This window comes from Euprymna scolopes, chromosome 36 (genome assembly GCF_053919585.1).
Source record: "Euprymna scolopes isolate OS-2025 chromosome 36, ASM5391958v1, whole genome shotgun sequence".
NCBI lineage: Eukaryota > Metazoa > Mollusca > Cephalopoda > Sepiida > Sepiolidae > Euprymna > Euprymna scolopes.
Window position 1 is genome coordinate 5,284,506 of NC_136517.1, and position 22,938 is coordinate 5,307,443.

General features: G+C 34.3%; 2 protein-coding genes across 2 annotated transcripts in view; one reads left to right on the forward strand and one right to left on the reverse strand.

The window, feature by feature from the left end:
• Positions 1 to 525: 525 nt before the first annotated feature.
• Positions 526 to 11,344, forward strand: LOC145260306 (tRNA (adenine(58)-N(1))-methyltransferase catalytic subunit TRMT61A-like). The gene is made up of 3 exons (XM_080118194.1): positions 526 to 965; positions 9,604 to 9,873; positions 10,886 to 11,344. Exons 1-3 carry the CDS (start codon positions 641 to 643, stop codon positions 11,308 to 11,310), a joined length of 1,020 nt encoding a protein of 339 aa, XP_079974320.1. The 5' UTR covers positions 526 to 640; the 3' UTR covers positions 11,311 to 11,344.
• A 4,149-nt stretch (positions 11,345 to 15,493) lies between these two features.
• LOC145260305 (endoplasmic reticulum lectin 1-like) overlaps positions 15,494 to 22,938 on the reverse strand; it is a 70,240-nt gene continuing 62,795 nt past the window's right edge. Inside the window, exons 12-14 of the mRNA XM_080118193.1 lie at positions 22,296 to 22,373; positions 15,962 to 16,040; positions 15,494 to 15,640 (exon numbers count right to left, since the gene is read on the reverse strand). Of these exons, the coding sequence (XP_079974319.1) occupies positions 15,566 to 15,640; positions 15,962 to 16,040; positions 22,296 to 22,373 (232 nt within the window). The 3' untranslated portion in view covers positions 15,494 to 15,565. The remainder of the gene's footprint in view (positions 15,641 to 15,961; positions 16,041 to 22,295; positions 22,374 to 22,938) is intronic.

Below are 22,938 nucleotides of genomic sequence, written 5' to 3' on the forward strand. Positions count from 1 at the left end.
CTGTCATTTTAAATAATCAAATCCAAACAATTTTTTTTTTAGTCGATTTTGTTTTTGCAATTTTTATTATCTCAAGAGTCATATATTCTATTATATGAATATATTTTTTATTATTGGAAACCTGTTATATAAAAAATCTGTTTAAACTTCATTTCGCGTAATATGTGAAATTAATATCATTTAAAGCTTTTTAGAAATCATTATTTTTTAGAATTCTGTTTTTTTTTTGTTGTTGTTGTAATTCAAGCAATTATATTAGCAAGAAAAAAATTATCAAGAAAAAGTGTTTATTTTTTTTTAACATAATAATGTTGATATTTTTTTAACATAATAATATTAATTTTTTCATCTGAAATGCGTTTGTTTAAAAGATCATCTATTAATGAAACAAGAAACCCCTGATGGAAGTTGTCTAGTTCTCTCCCACTGCAAGACACCAGGGTCGGAAAGTGGGATTGAGAAGTCAGCAAGTGCAATAACTCTGTTTCTCCTGTATCCAATTTGAATAATTATCTCCCTTGATAAACTTTTTATTTTTTTAGCCACGTGCAGTCTCATCTGGTCGTCATATAGTATCTGATTTTGTGTTTCCGTCAAAGCGAAACGACACTCTAATAATTGAGACCAAAAATCTGGCGATATGAGTTTTGCCAGATACAAACAATATATCGAGGATGGAGACACGATAATTCTGTTTCTGGGGTTTGATAACACCCTTAGTATTCGCGTGAGCAAAGGGACCATTTCACAAACACGGTACGGCGCCCTCAGACATTCCGAGTTGATTGGGCGTAAATATGGTTCGCAGGTGCATTGTCCAAAAGGTTACCTTTACGTTCTATATCCGACCCCGGAACTCTGGACAGTGAATGTTCCACACAGAACTCAGATTCTTTATTCAACAGACATTAGTTTGGTTACTTTGCAGTTGGATCTCCGACCGGGATCCGTTATATTGGAAGCAGGTAATTGTTATTTATTTATTTGGTTAAATCTTCAAGTTTTGCATGTGTTTGTTTTTTTATTTACTGTAGGTCTTTGCTGACCGTTTGCTTTACGATGAATGCCCTGGAAAAGACCCTTCTGATTAACGTTTACCAGTCTTGGTGCTTATTTAAAATATTCTGTGGGGTTGTTTTGCAATAAACAGATATGAAAAAAAAAGAAAAAGAAAAGTAAATAAATGGGTGCTTGTGTCCTTTTGCAACCGCACTATTTTTAAATAGTTTTTTTTTTTTTTGTACTCGTGCACTTATTGATCCGTGTTGAAATAACGTTATTATTTAAAAAGCCATTCTTAACATGGTGAGGGGAGGGTGTTTTGTACCTATTCTATATTTTAACCTTACAATTGAATAAAAAAAAAAAAAAAAAAAACGTATCATAAAACTTTAATAAACTTTGAAATACGATTTTAAAAAAATAGCGTGACGAATCGGTAAGTTTTCCAGGTTAAATTCAAGCTTCACAATTTTTTATTATTATTATTGTTAGGTGGAAGCACATAATAGTTAAAAACACCCTCCCCTCCCATGTTAAGAATGGATAACGTTATTATTTCAGCATGGTGGCAAAAGTACCAATAAATGTCGGTGGGTTGGGGTTTCTAACGGTATTTTAATTTTTTTTAGTCGTTGTCGAGACTAAAGATGTTGCGCCATTTTTTTTTTTTTCCTCTTGTAACACTATACACTGCTTGTTTTCGAACCGAATAAATGGTTTAAAAGTAGGTAAAAAAAACACACCAAAACTTATCCAGCTAGATAGAAGAGTAATTTTCTTGCCTTTGGTAACGTTTATTTGGTACTAGCTGGGCGCCCGGCGTTGCCCAGTCGTAAAATATGCTTAAATATAATATTTTGATGAATGCAGATTTCGTATTCTTCATTATTATATTCTATAGTAATGATTTAAAAAATTAAAAAAAAAATGAGTTGTGCGGCTTGTGCGCCAGTGCGCCACCACCGAGAATCGAAACCCAAACGTTTAGCGTGATTTATATTTTCCTCTGCCATTAATGATTGCGTTACGAAGACATGTTTGCTGCAAAGCTAAAAATTAAAACATGAACCTATATAGCTACTACGTTATGCATGCATGTTCCTAACGTCGGTGTTCAACCATCATCTGGCAAATTTCATTTTTTTTTTTTTTTTTTTTTTTTTCACATTATGGTACCGATTTTCCCGGGCTAAAACCCAAATATAAAGTTTTGCATGGGTTCAAATACCTTATATATTGTGAGAAATTCTACGATTATAAGTAACTCCCTCATTGGCTGATTTGGCCACCCACTGTCTTTGTTTAGATTAGAATCAAAGTGGTCGATGTTTTAACCGCCAGCAATGAGCTTGCGAGTTTTTGAATGCCATATCTCTTTACAGGCAGTTCCAGTAAAACAGCCGAACCAGAAAGATGGAACTCAACTCTCTTTGGCTATGAGGCATTTGGATGCCTCTAACTTTTGTTGTGGGCCCGGTCATCCGAGGACAATTGACCAAACAACTAACACAGACACGGGCAAAAAGTAACCGACAAAAGGCAAAGAAGAATGACAGACACAGGCTGTTTGGTTAAAGACGAGGCTTCGCCTTTTATTTGCAAAGGTAGCGAAAAATCTTATGATCTGGATGCTGGTTGTGCAGAAGGTCGCACGTCACTGCAGGCTAAGGTCTGGAGGGCTGGAACAGGTACTCTAGACCTAGCGTGGTTTAGGGATGCTCGCTGGGTCTGGGATGATCAGCTGGATGTCAGGGCGATACAGAACGGATGATGGACACTGAGAACGTGGGGTCAGTGTTAAGGAACGGATGACACTGAGAGCATAGGGTCAGTGTTAAGGAATGGACAGTCAGTAGGGATCCAGGTGCAGGCGAGGTTGCAGACCGAAGGAGCACGGTGCAAGTAAGGTCGCAAGCCGGATGAGCGAGGTGCAGGCGAAGTTGCTGGAAGGCTGCAGGAGTGAGCACTGAAGACTGGAAGTGAAGTTTGCTGCTGGTGGGTGTCAGGGGGCAAACAGTAGTGAATCGCTTTAGTGAAAAAATTTATTAGCCCTGATAAGGACTGTTTGAACCTGCTGAGATGGCTGGTGTTGCTGGGATTCCTTTCGCTGGTGGATTCAGTCGATGTGACTGGTAGCGTCAGTCGTCGCTTCGGGAGCCTCCTCCTACTCTCGGCCGAGTTGGCTTGACTGGGTCGAAGCGGGCTGTATTCATTGGGAAGAGTGATATTAATGGTGTCGCTCCTCACAAGACAGACAAATGATTCTAATTAATTCTAGAACGAAATTTATACAATCAAAAGTAGCTTGGGAGTTTGTTGATTCCATTTAAATTAATTTTGTCTAAAAGTGTTAAAAAAGCTTCAACCAGAACTTGCTCCCATACTTACGAAACTATTTAAGCGCTGCCTTAAGGAGAAGTGCTTTCCGACCCCCTGGAAGACCTCATCAGTTTGCCCTGTATTTAAGAATTCAGGTGATAAGTCATCTCCCTCTCAGTACAGACCAATAAGTCTTCTCTGTGTTATGAGTAAGTTGCTGGAATCCATATTAAATAGAGAAATAGTCAACCACCTCAGCAGGAACAACCTTCTTAGTGACACACAATATGGTTTCCGCTCTGCAAGATCTACCGCAGATGTGCTGACGGTTATATCCCACAGGATTAGTGAATCTCTTGACAAAGGCTTCCTTTCTAGGGCAATTGCTCTTGACATATCAAAGGCCTTCGACAAGGTATGGCATAAGGGTCTACTTCACAAGATTTCCAGCTACGGTATAACTGGAAATGTTTTCTCAATCATTAAATCATTTCTCTCCGATAGGCTCATAAGAGTAGTGGTAGATGGACAAAAATCGGAGACCTGCAATATAAATGCTGGAGTCTCTCAGGGGTCAATCCTGGGCCCAACTCTCTTCCTGATCTACATCAATGACCTCCCTAAACACATACTTAAATCATTCGTTGACATCTATGCTGATGACACGACCATCTACAGCAACACATCAAAGGCTGTAAATGACGAAGTTCTCTCTGATTCTCTCTCCTATGATCTCGAGCGCGTGGTTCAGTGGGGGAAGATGTGGCTAGTTACCTTTAATGCATCCAAAACCAAACTCCTATCCTTACATCATCAACGCTCTGATCCCCAGCTGGCATCAATTGTGATGGATGGCTCTCGTCTGGGTGAGGCCCCGTGTTTTGACAAGCTTCTGGGTTTGACCTTTACTCCTGATCTGAAATGGAACACGTACATCAAGTCTGTTGCCAAGGTCGCTGGAAAGATGGTGGGATCCTTCTACCGCTCCAGAAGATATCTCACTACTGATGCAATTCTCTATCTATATAAAAGCCAAGTACGTCCAAGGATGGAATACTGTTGCCATATCTGGGCAGGAGCTGCCAAAAACAGCCTATCATGCCTTGACAGAGTACAAAATAGACTTCGTGGCTTAGTGGGGGATGCCCTTTTCTCTACCCTGCAACCCCTCTCCCACAGAAGAGACGTTGCGAGCCTATCCTTGTTTTATCGTTATTTTCATGGCAGGTGCTCATCTGAACTCCAATCCCTGGTCCCCCCTCGCCAATCTTTCACGAAAAACACCCGTCTAGCTGAATCCACTGTGAAAAATTTCCCCCACTCTATATCTGTGCCTAAATCAAAACGCAGATTCCATGAACAAAGCTTCTTTGTTAGAACTGCACGCCTGTGGAACTCTGTTCCGTCTGCCTGCTTCCCTCCGGACTACAACTTGGATGTCTTCAAGTCTAATGTTAACAAATTCCTAATGAACCGCCCCCCCTAATTAAACACTTCATCAAATCTCCACACTAACGTAATGTACTTGCAATAACCCTTATCCCTGAGTGGCTTCCGGGCCTTGATAAGTGGTGATCACTGTGTAAAAAAAAAAAAAAAAAAAAAAAAAAAGTCAATTGTTTTAATTGTTAACGTGGAGCTTGATATATTTGGACTCCGACGTGCATAAAGCAATCGAGGATGGAAAGAAAAGGAAGTTGAACATGTTCGCTGAAACCGGATGTTTGTACGTTTAGCTTTGTGTTAGCCTATTGCGTCCTTTGTTTAAGGGAAGGTGAAGAAAAACAGCGGGGGTGAAGAAGGAAAGAAAAATGGAGGTGGTGGTCTTGAAACCGCAACACTTTTTGTCTCCTTAAGACTTTATTTTAAAACCTAAATGATTAGACTAAATTATTATTATGTCTCCCAGAAACTTTTTTACGGTCAGAATTATCAACGTGTCATTAATGACTTTTCCTTCAAATGAACATTAATTATGAACTTCTGTAATATCGACTCAAGTTGAGAATTAAATCTTTTCATCACAAGGCATCATACCAACCCCTTCAACGGCTGTAATTAATCCGATCTTCAAACAGTGCTGTACCCGAATACCAGTTCCTGATGAAACTAAAAGAACCTTTTAAGGTTGTTACCAGCTCTATTCAGAAGCAAATTAGGCAATCAGGCATTTAATTCTGATTATTTTTTATTACTTTAGCAAATAAATGAACTAAAAATAATTTGTAAATCAAGAATAATAAATCATTGTAGTTTAAAAAAAAATGTTTTGTATGAACCTTGACAAGATTGAAAGCCATTATCATTGCCAGTTTTTGCACCTGCAGTACGCACAACCATCAAATACGCTAGACGTCAAGTGAGATTTGATGAAGATATAGTCAATTTAGTGCTGGGTGGCACCACCATTGGAATACCATATCACAGGGTGACATTTGGGATGTTAAAAACGGGCGCTTAAGATTGAAAGCTGGCTTGTTGCTGCAAAATCAATGAGATGTTTTCTGTTTGTAGCTGCTGAAGAAGAGAAAGATGAAAAATGAACAGGAATCAGACAATCGAGAGATGTGATTGCAATGGGAAAAATCTAGAAGGACGCTGTAGATCTGGTATCAGATCGAAAACAGTGGTATACTTTGACTGTCTCATGAGTTGCAAGACGTAGGAGTTCCTAAGTCTAAGTTAAATGTAAACTGATTAAATACAAAATGAATCTTATGCTGCAAAAAGCAAAGGACTATAAAGACAATGAGAAACAAAAAAATGATTAAAATGGAAATAAATTCTGCAACAAAAGAAATGTACAGCAGACAACTATTAAGTTTTCTAAACCAACAGGAATGTAAACTAATTGGCAGTCATTGACAGAGACCCTTATGATTTTTTTTTTATCTTGAGAAAAACTTCTCTATCTATATAAAAGCCAAGTACGTCCAAGGATGGAATACTGTTGCCATATCTGGGCAGGAGCTGCTAAAAACAGCCTATCCTGCCTTGACAGAGTACAAAATAGACTTGGTGGCTTAGTGGGGGATGCCCTTTTCTATACCCTGCAACCTCTCTCCCACAGAAGAGACGTTGCGAGCCTATCCTTGTTTTATCGTTATTTCCATGGCAGGTGCTCGTCTGAACTCCAATCTCTGGTCCCCCCTCGCCAATCTTTCACGAAAAACACCCGTCTAGCTGAATCCACTGTGAAAACTTTCCCCTACTCTATATCTGTGCCTAAATCAAAACGCAGATTCTATGAACAAAGCTTCTTTCTTAGAACTGCACGCCTGTGGAACTCTGTTCCTTCTGCCTGCTTCCCACCGGACTACAACTTGGATGTCTTCAAGTCCAACGTTAACAAATTCTTAATGAACCGCCCCCTTAAGTAAAAACTTCATCAAATCTCCACACTAACGTAATGTACTTGCAATAACCCTTATCCCTGAGTGGCTTCCGGGCCTTGATAAGTGGTGATCACTGTGTAAAAAAAAAAAAAAAAAAAAAAATTAACGAAATGTCTTGAAGATGTTAACTTTCAAATATGCGATCATTTTTTGCCTTGTGTTTTCAAGAAACATTTTTAATTTAAAATTTATTTTCACTTGTACCCCCTCGACGTACATATCGCCGACAAACCCGCTTAGCAATAAGATCTCACCCCTTCTGTTGTTGTCCCTAAATGCCAGAAAGTTTTCTATTCTAATAGTTTCTTCCCTCGAACAGCTAGACTTTGGAATTCTCTTCCTGCTGCCTGCTTCCTTGGCTGTACTGATATGCAAAAGTTTAAATGTAACATACACAAATATCTTGTTAATCTTTCCTAGACATGATCCCAAATAGTAGCCCCTTACGTCCAAGTGGCGATCTGCTTTGTAAGGGGTGAACATGAGTAAAAAAGAAAATTGCAAATATCCTGAACTTAAGAAAATTCCTATACCCTAAGTCCAGCTGGAAACGTCTCCCAAAGGATACTAATTTACGTAAGCTATGCTATTTCTCTGAGAATTTTTTGGGGAAGTGGGTGTTGCTACCTGGATTTAGGACTATTGATTGAGCGTTTTTTTTTTGTTTTTTTTTCTGAACAAAAAAAAAAAACATTTTTCATAGGAAGGAACTTCATAAAGTTAGAGATTTTTCTTTTCATGTCATGTATAAAACTGTGATATTTACTTCTCTTCCACTCAGCTCAGTTTAAGCTAGCATAATTCGACTCACTGACTTTAATTAGGGTTGCTACTCTCTCCTTCTTTTCTCATACTTCTATGTTAAGTTTAACAGCTCGATTTTTTTTTTTTTTTTTTTTTTTTTTATGTATGTAGCTGTTGGGATTATATAAACATGGTGGATGGCTTTAGACCAGCAGAAGGACCTATAAAAAGGTTGCAGCTGAGATGTGAATTGGTGGCATTGATCCATAGCTGTAGAGCGCAGAATTAATCAACAGATTCAAAATCCATGTGGACAAATATGTGAAGATAATGGCTCACACAAAACAGTAATTTCCCTGCCCTTCAATCCACTTTAAATCTTAGTAAGGAAAAGGGTGTGATGCGATGCTTCCGTTTAGTCTCAAGAGACAATGGATCCCCCTTGTAGTAGAGTTGCATGTGTAATTGTGAGGCAAGGGTTGTGCAGTCCCAACCACACCTCTCCTGAATCAGCACTACTTGAGTCCAGTGGCAAGGAGAAGTGCTAGACGAATGGATATAATGCCGAGAAGCGGAGAGCACCTACAGCGCATGGAATTCCCAAATGGTCACCCATTTTAGTACTGACCAGGATCAACATTGCTTAACTTTTGTTCATCTAACGGGAACCAATGAGTCAATAAAATGTTTAGAAGGATGCTTGCTAATATAGAATTGGAATGTTTGGTTTTAATAAACAAAGATTTTTGGTTACTTGATGTAAGGATTTTAGAGACACCTTAGAAAGTTAGTTAGTATTGAGTCTGTAACGAGCGGCCAAGAGACAGGCAGGGGCAAGATCGATAATTAAGATGTAGAGAGGACTGTATCCGCGTTCAACCATTTCAGGATGGGAACAATATTTTGGAATAAGTTATAGCAACTATTACAGGTTTTGTGGTGCAAACACACACACAAAACAAGCCGCACACAAATGTTGATTTGGCAGTCACTTCCTTTTAATCTTTTCTTTCTGCTTTCTCTCTTTCTTTTTACCTCGACACAACCACAAACGCACGTGATACGCGTTGCTGCTAGAAATACATGCGAAATGATTTGATCGAATTATACTTCGTATATGCAATTTCAAACTTATCGAGGAAAGACATTGTTTGTCTAACTATAAACATGAACACTGAATAAACAACTCTACAAGCATGAATTATCTCACAACAACATCAATGGACATTTCAGAATTATGCCTAAAACACGTGTGCATATGCACACATACAGGTTTTTTCCATTCATAATAAATGTTCTGTTTGTATATATGTAATTCAGTCCTATGTTGTCTTATTTTAATGTCAGAGTCGAAGACATTTATCCTCTACAAGTTTGCCGAAAACAATCCACTGACTGTTGTTTGTGGTAGAATTTTCATTGCAGGTTTCTGTCCAACATGATCCAAGATGGGCTAAGTGCGTTCTCTAATTAGCCAAATGTTGTAACTAGTGTTGGGACGATTCCAATATTTTTCCCAATTCCGATACAATTACTGATTCTGATTCCGATTCTTTATAAATCTCTAATTATTTAACGATAAAAATTGTTATTTTCCCTGATTTTCATAAAAACACGTTAAATGTGCAAATATTTTCCTAAACGTCAAAATACACTTGTGGAGGATGATCTATTGATTTAAGCTTTATTGGTATTTTCAAATCAATAAATATTTATTATTTTATCATGATTACCAGCAATGGAAGATTTTCGTTTAGACAAAATCAGATAAAAAAAGACAAAATTGTTTTGGCATCAGAAAATAGGCACCAATTTTTCCAATTTTGATACTGATTCCAATACCCCCAAATTTTTCGATTTTTCCAATTCCGATAATCGTCCCAACACTAGCTGTAACTCATAGAATGGTATTCGTCTCTTTGGTAATGTTTATTCCGTCCCTTCTTTATCGTTATGTGTACATGCGTACACCAGTTGTTTTGTGACATTTTGAAAACTAAGCGATCACACGTAAATACATGTAAGAACAAACATTTCATAAGACACTCTGTACGTACACGTGTATATTTGTAGAGAATCTATATACACCCCCACGGAAATCCAACAGACAAGTGATGCTTTATTCTGTTCTTGTTCATTTTAGGAACCGGCAGTGGATCTTTGTCCCATGCATTTGTGAGAACGATCATGCCAACAGGCCACTTGCACACGTTTGAATTCCACGAGCAGAGGGCAGAGATTGCGAAAAAAGAATTTGAAGTGCACGGATTATCTGCATATGTGACGGCAGTGTGTCGCGACGTCTCGAAAGATGGATTTGGTGTTGACGATGACATTGCAGACGCTGTGTTTCTCGACATGCCCTCACCTTGGCCGGCCATTCCCTTTGCTAAGAAGGCTCTCAAGAAGCAAGGTAAACAACAACTTGAAACATTTTGTGATTAATTACATGTATTTAAAAAACAAACAAACATTAAGTTCGTTATGTGAAATAGTTAAATAGCTAATTTCATAAAATTTCTAATGTTGGTGTTATGTTCGTTTTCAATTTAATATTACTCAGCATTCATGTTGGTTGAAAAAATTTACAAAGGACACAAATCTGTTTTTATTGCCTTAAAATAAAAATTTTCTATCCATGAATGTGGGTTCTATCTCTACTTGCAATATCTTTTTTTAATAACCTGACTACAAACGATGACCTGGGTCAGGTCAAGCATTGTAAGTGAAATTGGGTATGACAAAATTGGATACTTATACAGAATAGACCCCTCCCATGTTAAGAATGGGTTTCTAAATAATTATTTCGATAATAATTTAGAAATCCATTCTTAACATGGAGAGGATTTTTTTTATTTTATTTTTTATTTTAATTTTTATTATTTATTTTAATTACTTAATTTTATAATTATCCTGACAATTTAATAACGAAAAGATACCATAAAAATTGAAAGTAACTTAAATTCTATCTAAAAAATAACATGGTTCATATTCTGCATAAGTACCAAAAATTGTTCGGAAGCCAGCAAACAATATGGCTGAGAGATGAATGAGTGCAAATTATGCAATGCTATTTTATTTATTTATTTTTTTTGTTTCAATTAAAGGGAAGTAACTATCTATAAATGAATGAAGAGTTACTGCATCCCTTTTTGTTAAGATAATGATCCTTTGAAAATTTTAACCAGTTTTTTTTTTTTTTTTTTTTTTTTTCTAGAAAGAATTAAATCTAATTACATTTTATTCTTTTGAGCAAAACAAGGAAACTGATGAACCAGAATCAAATATTGATTTTGTACAAAGAAAACTATCAAATGACAAAGAAATAAGGGATTGACTTTACTTTGTATACTAGGAAGACTAGGTTACGGATTGTGAAATTTTTTTTTTTTTTTTTCTGAAACTAAAACTTATTTTCTTTACAGGTGGACGAATTTGTACTTTTTCTCCTTGCATTGAACAAGTTCAGAAAACACATGACGTCCTCAAGGAGAATGGATTCGAAGATTGTTCCACCGTTGAGTGCCTGGTGAGGAATTTTGATGTAAGGACGACAAACTTAATAATTCCTGATCTCGGTGACGACAACAACGATGAAACGTCAAAAATGGAGAAAAACCAAGGCCAAAACTCTTTGTCTGAAAATTCATCTGTGGATTCCAACAAAGATGAAACACAAAATGATAAAACAGGAGTAAAAAATGAAGCGAACAATTCAACGTCCAAATTTCCAAGTTACAATTTGGTTGGACGTAAAGTGGAGGACAATTTTCAATTTAAATCTGGTGTCGCTCCAACCTCAATGCCGGGTCACACAGGGTATTTAACATTTGCAACTTTATATCTATGAAGTTGAACTTCAAAAATAAATATTTTTAGTTAAATCTTTCAGTTTTTTGTTTTATCATTTTGGTGAATGCAACTAAATGTAATCAGTATTTAAATTTTTTATTTATTGATCTGCTGACAAAAGGAGGGTGGACCTGTAAATTCACCCTTCTCCATTTGCACAAACATTAAACCTGATATGAGTAAAAAAAAAAAAAGTAACAGAACGGATTTTCCGAGAAAACTCCTAGGGATGCATTTCGGGTTAAAATGGCTAAAATTGACACTTTTGTGCTTATTAAAAAAAAATTGATGCCTTGGATTTTAATAAAAGTTCCTGAAAAGGTGTAACTAATTGATTTCTATACAATTTTGTTTGTTTATACTTTGCGATAACTCTTGGGTGTGCCCTAGGGGCTCTTTTAGGGCTAATAAAAACACTTAATTTTGGGGACTATTTTACCATATTTGTCCAAAATTTTATGTGTATGTCTTTAGCAGTTTTGCATGGTGCTGGACTCAAATTTAAATGTGTTAATTCCTTGGGGCTTTGAGCTGAATGGGAGGAGGGGAAATGATGGACATTTCTTTTTTTGCATGGTACAAAACTCAAATTTACATATGTTAAGGCGTAAAACTTTCACCATTTTCACCAGGATTTGACGTCCCTTGGGGTCTTTTGGGGCTAAATGGGAGTGAGGAGGGCTAATGCTGAACTTAGTCATTTTTTTTATGCCTCGTTCACTTGTTTTGTTTTTTGTTTTTTTTAAATTGGATGTCTCCAAACACTTGAGATCTGTCATGACTTTGGCATAATAATTGTAACATTATTAAGTGGATATGGGGCTACAAACACTAAGAAAGAATTATTAAATAAAGGAAATCAGACATATGCCAGAATAAACAAAAATAGGAATTGAAGTAACAAAAATGCCCAGACAATGCCAGGTTTCAAAAAAAAAAAAAAAAAAATGGAAAACCAGCCCAGATTCTGACCTATGACGTAGTTAGAAATGTCAATGGTAAACAAAGAAACAACAGGGTAACACTGTAATAAAAATAAATGTGAGGGAGAGAGAGTCCAACTGCCGACAGACAAGTGTTGTCCATATTTTTGTCATTGCGATCAAGCCCCCCCCCCCCGGTCTCTCCGCTTCAACTACACATCCAAGTCTGAAATAAACATTGCTTTGATAAACCGAATGTGTCGTTTATTGAAAACATAGCTGTACACTCGCCACTGTCAAAACACTTCAAATTTTGGGTTTATACATTTAATTTGCGACATATTCATTCCCCAACAGGATCTCATCAATTGCGCTTCATAAAAGATTTGGTGGGATAACAGATGCCTTACGTGCTCAATCCTGGGTATTATGGAATGTGGTAGACTGAGAAAATGAGTTTGAGTAAAAATCAATATGATTGCATGCAACATGGGTTTCGACTATTACAAAAGACACCACCAGATACTTAATCAGATTCGTTTGTGTTATTAGGAAATTTAAGTTATGACTTTTTTAGAAATACTTTCACTACTATGTATTGGGTACAATTTAATAATAGAGAATTGACTCTATAATAATGAATATGAAATCTGCATAAATTCAAGTATCATAGTTAAGTGCATTTTATGGTTGGGCAATGGCAGGTGTTCTGCTAGTCTATTACAATTTTTAACTTCATAACAATTTGATATGACTTAGTAGAGAACAAACATAAAACCTGTAACAGTATTGAAAGACAGATTGAGATAGTTTCGTTTCTTACCTTATTTAATGACAAGAAAATGATGTGGCAAACTTGCTCTGTCATTTCAAGACTCCCTTAAACAATTAACTTAAATTGCCAGCTTCTATCACCTGCTTACCTCAAGGAGAACAGAGATTGGCTAAGACAACTATTGTACAGAGCATTGCAATTCAACTTTTTCCAACATGCAATTACTCAAAGAGATAACTGAGTTATCTTTATTTTTATGGAAAAATATTTTGGTAATAAAAATCATTTTAAATTTTTTCTTTAATTAATAATTATTATAAAAACTTGACTAACATAACTTATTTTATTATTGGAATCCTTTGAGATGAGTAATTTGTATATTTGGACCTGTGGGCTGGTGCCGAGTCCTGCTGCTACACTCAGGCTCTGTTAGCGGCCATCTGAATGCACCAGGAGATCAGCACATCCAAGTACTCTTTAGTGTTGACTTTTAGGCCGACTTTGAAGATGTGAGGTGACATGATGTGGCTCTCACTTGAAACCACACCAACGACCATGGATGGAAACTTTTTCATCACCCTGGACACGCCCCCTGTTATTCCTGGCAATTCAGCAATGCATTTTGAGGGTGCTGACAATGGTTGTCATAACTTGGATCGGTAGAGCGCAGGAGTTGTAAAGGCGTGCATCTCTGGTCTCGCTCGTTGAACATTGTCACTTTCAGATTTAGTAGTAGACTCCTATCACTCTTGAGATTTGTACACAACTGGCTTTCTATCTGCAACAAAAAAAAACTGGTTTCCATCAAATGGAAATGGAATCATGTTGTCTTTCTAGGGCAACAATTTTATCATTCCACCCTATATATATATATATATATATATATATTATAAAAGATGAATTACCAAATATGTATTTCAATCTACGGATTTCCATTGACTTCCTCTACCTACTTGATATTCCAGAAATTGTTATTGCTATAGCTACTTCCATTTGCTACGCAATTTAAAAAAAAAAAATCTTTTTTTTATGCAAATATGTTAGTTTTCATATTTTGCAGTTTCAGTTTATATTGTGCTTGACAATCCGCCATTGCCTGGGAGCCCAATATTTAACATCAATTGTTAATATAATTGGAGTATTTAAAAATAGATGCGCCCCCCCCCCCTAAAAAAAAAAAAGAAAGAAAGAAAACTGAAATAAATCTGTGTTTATTTTTGTAACTTTGATATGACTTGTTTGTATTCTTTGCTAAAATCAATTGCGTTCAGTACATGTGACATCATGCAAGAACTGACAAATTCAGGCTCTTTGTATTTAGAATCCAATTCAATATTCCAATGCAACTATAAGTACTTATTGGGATGTATTGTTTATAGAAGATTGATGAAGTGAAGCAAATTTTTCAAGAAGAATTTGGGAATGTCACTCTGCACATATGTTATTTTACCATTTTTTAATCTATACTTTTCAATTAATAAATTCTATGAAATAAAAATCAAACATTGTATTTGCACCAAACATTTATGCAGTCAGACTCCCACCCCTCACATAATATTGTGGAACCTCCTAAACAATTGCATTCTATGGAAAAAGTTGACTTGAAAAGGTGTTTGATCTTTGTATAGGACTTCAGTTTCATTGCATTTCTGGAGAGAGAGAAGAACCACAAATTAAGACTTTGTTTGGATAAACAATTAAATAACTTATTCAAAAGTTATCTCCCTTGATCTGGGAATAACCTGATAATGTAAATAATTCGTTTTAATGTGAATAAATATTTTAATATAAAAAAAACGAATCGATTATTCCAATGCATGAACGATATTTAAAAAAATTTAACTCTTATTTTTAACTTGAAAATTATTAAAATTTAAAAAAAAAAAAAAAATCAGTGGTCTTCATTCATAACTGGGACTTTTAGTATTATTTAAAATCATCTAGAAAAGAAATTTAATTGTTTTTGAAATTTTGATACAAAGTGAAAATTTATTTTAAAATTACGGAAAATAAAAATGTGAAACAGTTTAATCATGAACTTCTTTGCGCTTATTTTTATCGTTTAAAAACGCCCCCCGCACTTTTTTTAATACTTAGTTGATTGATATTTTTAGAAAAACATAACAGTTCTCCATCACACTTGACAGAATGCAGACTATATCTTAACAATGAGAACGGTATTTGTTCTGTTTAATAGAGACCCCCCACACACACACACACATTAAAAAAAAAAAAGTCATACAACTGAATCGAATGATGATGCATTATGATGCTTGTTCATTTCTCTCTCAGGCTCGATCATATGACCAGTGGGCAGGGGCAGTTTCCATTAATGAAAGATGAGTGACTGTGTGTGGTGGTTTAAATAGGGCTCAGGGCTGTGCACAAGAATACACAGAGGTTGTCATTCATTATTGAGCAATCTAGTACAGATTTTTCTTCCTTTTTTTTTTATTATAAAAAAAAAACAGAATTTAAGAAGATTTAATATTATTTTTGTACACTTTTTTAATATAAAAAACATTTTACAGTTGATGGCAAGAATGTTCCTTTGATTATTCCTCCGTCGTCGGAATAACACCATATTCATCAGCTTTATCCAACAATGAACAAAACATAGCTGACTCAATCTGAAATATAGAAAATAACAAAGTTCATTTGAAGAAAGTTAAACAATCATTTTATGAAATTTTTTATTTTTTTTAATAAAAAGCTGCAAACATTTTATGCCCGTTTATTTGATGAAGTGACTTAACAAATATAAGTTTGATAAACAGCAGCAATCTATGAGCGTCTGTGCAGAGGAGTGTGAATGAACAGCAGACATTTTCATTTGGAAAGAAAATGATGAAACATTCTTTGAGGGATTTTTTTATATAAAGTAGAATTTTGTGTGTGTATGTCCATCTAGAATGGAATGGTCTGTACACAAGAAACTGAAATGTATTTACCCCTAAAACATATTCACAAGTTTTCGGTTCCATCAGATACAAAGCAACAGAATGAGATCGGTTTAAGTCTTCAACACACCTGAAAGACAAAGAAAATTGTTCACAACCTCAATAACAATTGTACTGAATACGCACACACGCACACATATATATATATATACACACACACATGAGGGTTGTTCCAAAAGTAAAGTCAATTATTCTTTTTAAACTTAAAAAGTTGAAGAGCTACAAAGACAAGTAGTACCATTCAAATGAGTTTTTGTGCTCCAGAATCTATTTTTCTACATAGTCACCACCATTCTCAATGCGTTTTTGTCAGGAATTCAATGATGCATCTCTACTTCTGATGCATGTCCATGACGGGGGGTTGCTTTCTTAGAGTCTGACACCATCAATATCTGCAACAGAGAGAGAGGAACTTTCAGGTCATGAATGCATAAATTCAGTCATCATAACAATGCAATTTGCAATCACCCCTGATCCATTTGAGTGGAATAAAAAATAGCCGTCATTACTTTTGGAACACCCCTTGTATGAGGATGAAACACTCGTGTCTGTAAATATTAAAAATAAGGCACTCTTGCATAATTTGACTCGAATTCTCATGAATTCCCATCAAGCATGGATCGGGCGAGACCAGCAATCATCGGTGTCAGCCGAGCGTTGTTCAAATGTTGAAACGCTAACTCATCTTTTTATTTTATTTATTTAAAAAAAAATTTTTCTGTTATATTTTTAGTAATTTTTTATTTTTTTTTTTAATTCAATTTCTGGGAGTTTGATTAGCCAATGAAAAAGTGCTATCTAAATGGAAACAAACGACATTTGAATTGGAAGAAAGTGACTAACCCCCCCCCCCATCCCCAAAAAAAAGCTGACAAAAAAATATATTTTCAAACTCGCCAGACAGAAAAATGACAGGAAAGGAAATAAATCTATACATGTTAGAAAAAGAAATAAAAACATTGATGCAGACAATCTCATATTGGCAGGAGAAGAAATTGCTGTCTCCCCCAAAATGAGGTGCACCAATTGTAAACACAAATGTTTGCTTAAGAAAAGATTGTATGTAAAGGATGGTTTCTCCTGGAGATGTACAAATAAACAGTTCAGACAATGGATATCCTTGTGTACAGGATCGTTTTTTGCACAATCCAAGTTGGAGATTCCAACAACAGTAAAAATCATTTATTTATGAGTGTCCGAAATGGCAACCTTAAAAAATATTTCCTCTACCCCATCTCCTCCCCTCTTTGCCATCAATAGCCGTTCAACAGTCAACCAAAGTAAAAGATTCCTAAGCAAATATCCTCATCTCAAGAAAGTTCTTCCACCGGCAATTAACAACCGAAAAAAAAAAAATCTCAAGTTTTCTTGAAAAAAAAAAAATTGTTTTTAAATTTCTGTGGACCCCCCCCCCCAAAAAAAAAAAAAACTTGACTGAATAAAAAGTCTTGAAAATAAAAAAAAACTAAAAAAAATATGGTTACAAAAAAGAAAACCAAAAACACTTGTACTTACACCTGACAATTATACGGTTAAAAAGTCTTTTCTTGAAGAAAAAAAACAAATTTTCTGTTGATAGATATTTTGTAAAAAAAAAAAAAAAAAAAAAAAAAAAAAAAATTAAATACTAAAATGAAATAAACATTTTCATTTTTTAAGGTTTTTTTTTTGTTGTTATTTTTGATTATTTGTATACTTTTTTTTTTTGTTATTTTTGATTATTTGTATATTTTTTTTTTTTTTGTTAATTTTGGTTATTTGTATATTTTTTTTTTTTGTTATTTTTGATTATTTGTATATTTTTTTTTTTTTGTTAATTTTGGTTATTTGTATATTTTTTTTTGTTGTTATTTTTGATTATTTGTATATTTTTTTTTTTTTTGTTATTTTTGATTATTTGTATATTTTTTTTTTTTTGTTATTTTTGATTATTTGTATATATTTTTTTTTTTGTTATTTTTGATTATTTGTATATTTTTTTTTTTTGTTATTTTTGATTATTTGTATATTTTTTTTTTTGTTGTTATTTTTGATTATTTGTATATTTTTTTTTTTTGTTATTTTTGATTATTTGTATATTTTTTTTTTTTGTTATTTTTGATTATTTGTATATATTTTTTTTTTTGTTATTTTTGATTATTTGTATATTTTTTTTTTTTTTGTTATTTTTGATTATTTGTATATTCTTTTTTTTGTTATTTTTGATTATTTGTATATTTTTTTTTTTTTGTTATTTTTGATTATTTGTATATTTTTTTTTTTTGTTATTTTTGATTATTTGTATATTTTTTTTTTTGTTATTTTTGATTATTTGTATATTTTTTTTTTTTGTTATTTTTGATTATTTGTATATATTTTTTTTTTTGTTATTTTTGATTATTTGTATATTTTTTTTTTTGTTATTTTTGATTATTTGTATATTTTTTTTTTTTTTTGTTATTTTTGATTATTTGTATATTTTTTTTTTTTGTTATTTTTGATTATTTGTATATTTTTTTTTTCATTAGTCTGCATCTGTTACGACGCTCGGCTGACACCGATGATTGCCAATCTCACCTGTTTGATGGGAGTTCACAAGAATTCGGGTCAAATTATGCCAGAGTACCAAAATAATTTATAATTATTTCCGCCCCTTTAAGAAATAAGTTTCTTAACAGTTGAATCCTGTCCTGTGAAAAAAAAGTTGCTCTACATACGAACTCGCAACCGTCCAGTCGCTTGATCACTGTAGATCGACACTTAATAACGTTTATGTCTTCATAAATGTTTATTTTCACTTGAATTGTGGATGATGGTGGCCCTGGGGTTAGGTTCCTTCCAAATGGCATCAACTGAAATGAATGGCTCTCGTCTTGGGGAGGCTCCATGTTTTGGCAAGCTTCTGGGTCTGACCTTTACTCCTGATCTGAGATGGAACACGTACATCAAATCTGTTGCCAAGGTTGCTGGAAAAATGGTGGGATCCTTCTACCACTCCAGTAGATATCTCACTGCTGGTGCAATTCTCTACCTATATGAGCCAGGTACATCCAAAGATAGAATACTGTTGTCACATCTAGGCAGAAGTTACTAGAAATACCTCATCCTGCCTCGACAGAGTTCAAAATAGACTTTGTAGTCCAGTGGGTGATGCTCTTTTCTCTTCGCTGCAACCTCTTCCGACAAAAGAGACATTGCGAGCCTGCTTCTGCTTTATCATTATGTTCATGGCAAGTGCTCGTTTGAGCTCCAATCTATGCCCCCCCACCTCACCAAACTTTCATGAAACCCACTCGTCTAGTTGAAAGCACTCAATAATTTCCTCCACTCTTTATCTGTACCTAAACCTAAACGTAGATTCTATGAACAAAGCTTCTTTTTTAGAACTCCATGCCTGTGGAACTGTCTTCCGTTTACCGGCTTTCCAGCTGACTACAATATGGTAGTCTTCAAGACCAACGTAAACAAGTTTTTGATGAGCCGTTCTCTTAAATAATCCAATTTACCAAATTTCCACTACTAACGATTATTATGATATTGTCCCATTGACTACTGTACAATCATTAACCGTTATCCTCGAGTGGCCTATGGGCCTTGATAAATGGTGACTCCTATGTAAAAAAGAGATGGTTTTGTTGCAGGGTTCGAATCCCATGACCAGCAGTAATTGTAACCTCCTACATTGATGATCCCGGAAAAAGGAAACGTGTGTGTGTGTGTGTGTTTTTTTTTGTTTTTTTTACATAGGCGTCACCACTTATCAAGGCCGATAGGCCACTCAAGGATAAGGGTTAAAGAGTGTCCAGCAGTCAAAAGGACAATATAGTAATCGATAGTAATGGAAGTTCGGTAAATTTGTTAACTTAAGTGGAACGGCTCATCAGAAACTTGTTCACGTTGGACTTGAAGACAACCATATAATAGACAGCTGGAAAGCAGGAAAACGGAAAACAATTCCACAGGCGTGCAGTTCTAAGAAAGAAGCTTTGTTCATGGAATCTATGTTTAGGTTTAGGCACAGATAAAGAGTGGGGGGAATTATTGATAGTGTTTTCAGCTAGACGAGTGTTTCTTGTGAAAGTTTGGCAAGGGGGGACCATAGATTGAAGCTCAGTCGAACACTTTCGATGAAAATAACGATAAAGCAGAGACAAACTCGCAACATCTCTTCTGTGAGATAGAGGTTGCAGCGAAGAGAAAAGGACATCTCCCACCAGGCCACAAAGTCTATTTTGAACCCTATCAAGGCAGGACAAGTCTTTTCTAGCAGCTCCTGCCCATATGTGGCAACAGTATTCCATCCTTGGACGTATCTGACTCTTATATAGATAGAGAATTGTATCAGCAATAAGATATCTACTGGATCGATAGAAGGATCCCACCATTTTTCCAGCGGCCTTGGCAACAGATTTGATGTACATATTCCATTTAAGATCAGGAGTAAAGGTCAAGTCCAGAAGCCTGTCAAAACTTGAGGCCTCCCCAAGACGAGAGCCATTCATTTTAATTGATGCCAGATGGGGATCAGAACGTTGATGATGTAAAGATAGAAGCTTGGTTTTAAATGCATTAAAAGTAACCAGCCACTCCTTTCCCCATTGTACGTGATCAAGATCAGAGGAGAGAGAATCGGAGATAACTTGGTCGTTTATGGTCTTAGATGTGCTACCATAGATGGTAGTGTCGTCAGCAAAAATGTCTACGAATGATGTAAGGATGTGATTTGGAAGATCATTAATGTAGATCAGGAAAAGAGTTGGGCCCAGGATGGATCCCTGAGGGACTCCAGCATTAATACTGTGAGCTTCTGATTTTTGCCCATCAACTACTACTCTTATGAACCTATCAGAGAGAAATGATTTAATAATTGAGAAGACATTTCCAGCTATGGTATAGCTGGAGATCTTGTGAAGTAAACCTTTATGCTATACCCTATCAAAGGCTTTTGATATGTCAAGAGCAATTGTGTGTATATAAAAAAATTTTTAATTATTAACTCTTTATGTTAATTTTAATTTTTTAATCATTCACTATCCTGAGACCGGAAGTTTATAATTAAGGGGCTGTCAGAAACAAAGCTAACTAATTTTATCAATTAAAGAAATAAATAAATCTTTTCCTTTCGACTATTAATATATTGGCAAAGATCGGCAGTAATTATCATTTTCTATGCTAAAGATTGTGTAAGCATCAAACACTATTGTCTGTAGGTAGTAATAATAAATATCTATATAAAAATATTGGTGTGTGTATATATATATATATATATATATATAGCTTGTCAATGAAAAGAAAAAAATGTCCAGTAAAAGGGTCAGTAAACCAAAATATTTGATTAATATTTTCATTTATTGAAAAATTAAATCTTTTAACATCAAATTTGGTTTTATAAATGATTTCTTAAATACAACTGAATATAAAAGATATTTTTTAACATTTGTCAGGAATTCAGCTATAAAGAAAAAACCATAGAAACAAAACAATAAACAACTGACTAAATATTTGGAATTCTGAATTTTTTTTTTTTTTTTGCATTGAATTTCGGTTTCCTAAATTTTCAAATTAACCTCGATACAAAATTCAAAGAATTACTTTTACTTTTGCTGGGACGGGTATTCTTCCAATTCCCTAAATATTTTACCAAAAATATTAAATCTAAAATAAAAATCTGGGTGCTTCTATATTGAATAAACAAATCAACATATTGAATTTGGTACTTACATAATTGTCATGGCACAAATAGTAACATACCCAAAAATGATGAAAAGCGATAAGTTAGAAAAATGATGAAAAAAAGAAATTTATGAAAAGAAGCGAAATCACTGGTACTTGTACAGTTTAATCAAGACATTCTTTATTACTAGCTTTTCTTCCTGAAATTAAGTGAAATTTTTTTTCGGAGAACTTCATTCCATAACGAATACGTACAATGTAACTTTTTTTTCGATATTTTCATTTTTTAATGTCTTGATTAAACTGTACAAGTACCAAATCACTATATTACTCTTACTAAAAAAGAAATAAACTGACAGGGGAGATAATTAAGCTTTGTTACTTATGTAATGTGATAAACGTAATTCAAAATGTCGGACAAATTTTATTTCTCATCTAAACTTTATCGAAAACTGTTTTTCATTAATAATTATTTTTTTTAAGTTATCGTTTTCCGTAATTTTTTTTATTAGCGACAATTATGTAGATAGCATTTGTTTTACTTAAAATTCAATATTTTGATTTTCAAATTTTGTTTGTTTGTAGAAGCACCAAAGCCTATCATCCCAAAATGTCAAACATTTTTTGTATCAAATTCACATGGACAAGTGCAACAAAAATGGATGAATCTTACTTTAATTTCACTTCTGCAACTCTTCGCTTGCCATTTGCTTCACAAAAATCTCCATCAGTAAAATACAGTGAAATACTTCTGCAATTAAACAACACAGAAACCATTTTTCATTTTGAAAGAAGTAAAAACAGACAAGTTGGTCATCTTTTATATTAATAAATTATGAAACAACTTCACGTGCCTTTGTGTATGTTTTTCTAGTGATTACATCAATAACATTGAATTAATTTTTTTTTTTTTCTGTTTATTTTCCAGAATTCCCTCTCTATTAATAAACAAAAATACAGAAAAATCTGTATGTACCCGTGATGGAGCAAAAAGATTATATTCCAAAACTCATGTAAATTAATCAACTATAAAATAAATAAAATCATTTTTTAACAATTTTAAGGGATTAATGGAAAATCGTAGGCATTACAAGGTTGATCTCGCAAGTTTGAATGATTGTAAAGATATCTACTCTTGTTTCTTCAGGATGGCGATGTAAGACAGTCTCACTCATAAAATTTGATATTTTTTAATTAAAAATAATACTACTTGGTCAATTAACGTGATTTTTAGAATCTGACATTTTTGTTCTGTCACAAGTACGTACATCATACAGATTTTTAAAAAATTTTTAATATAGGAGAAATTCTCAACA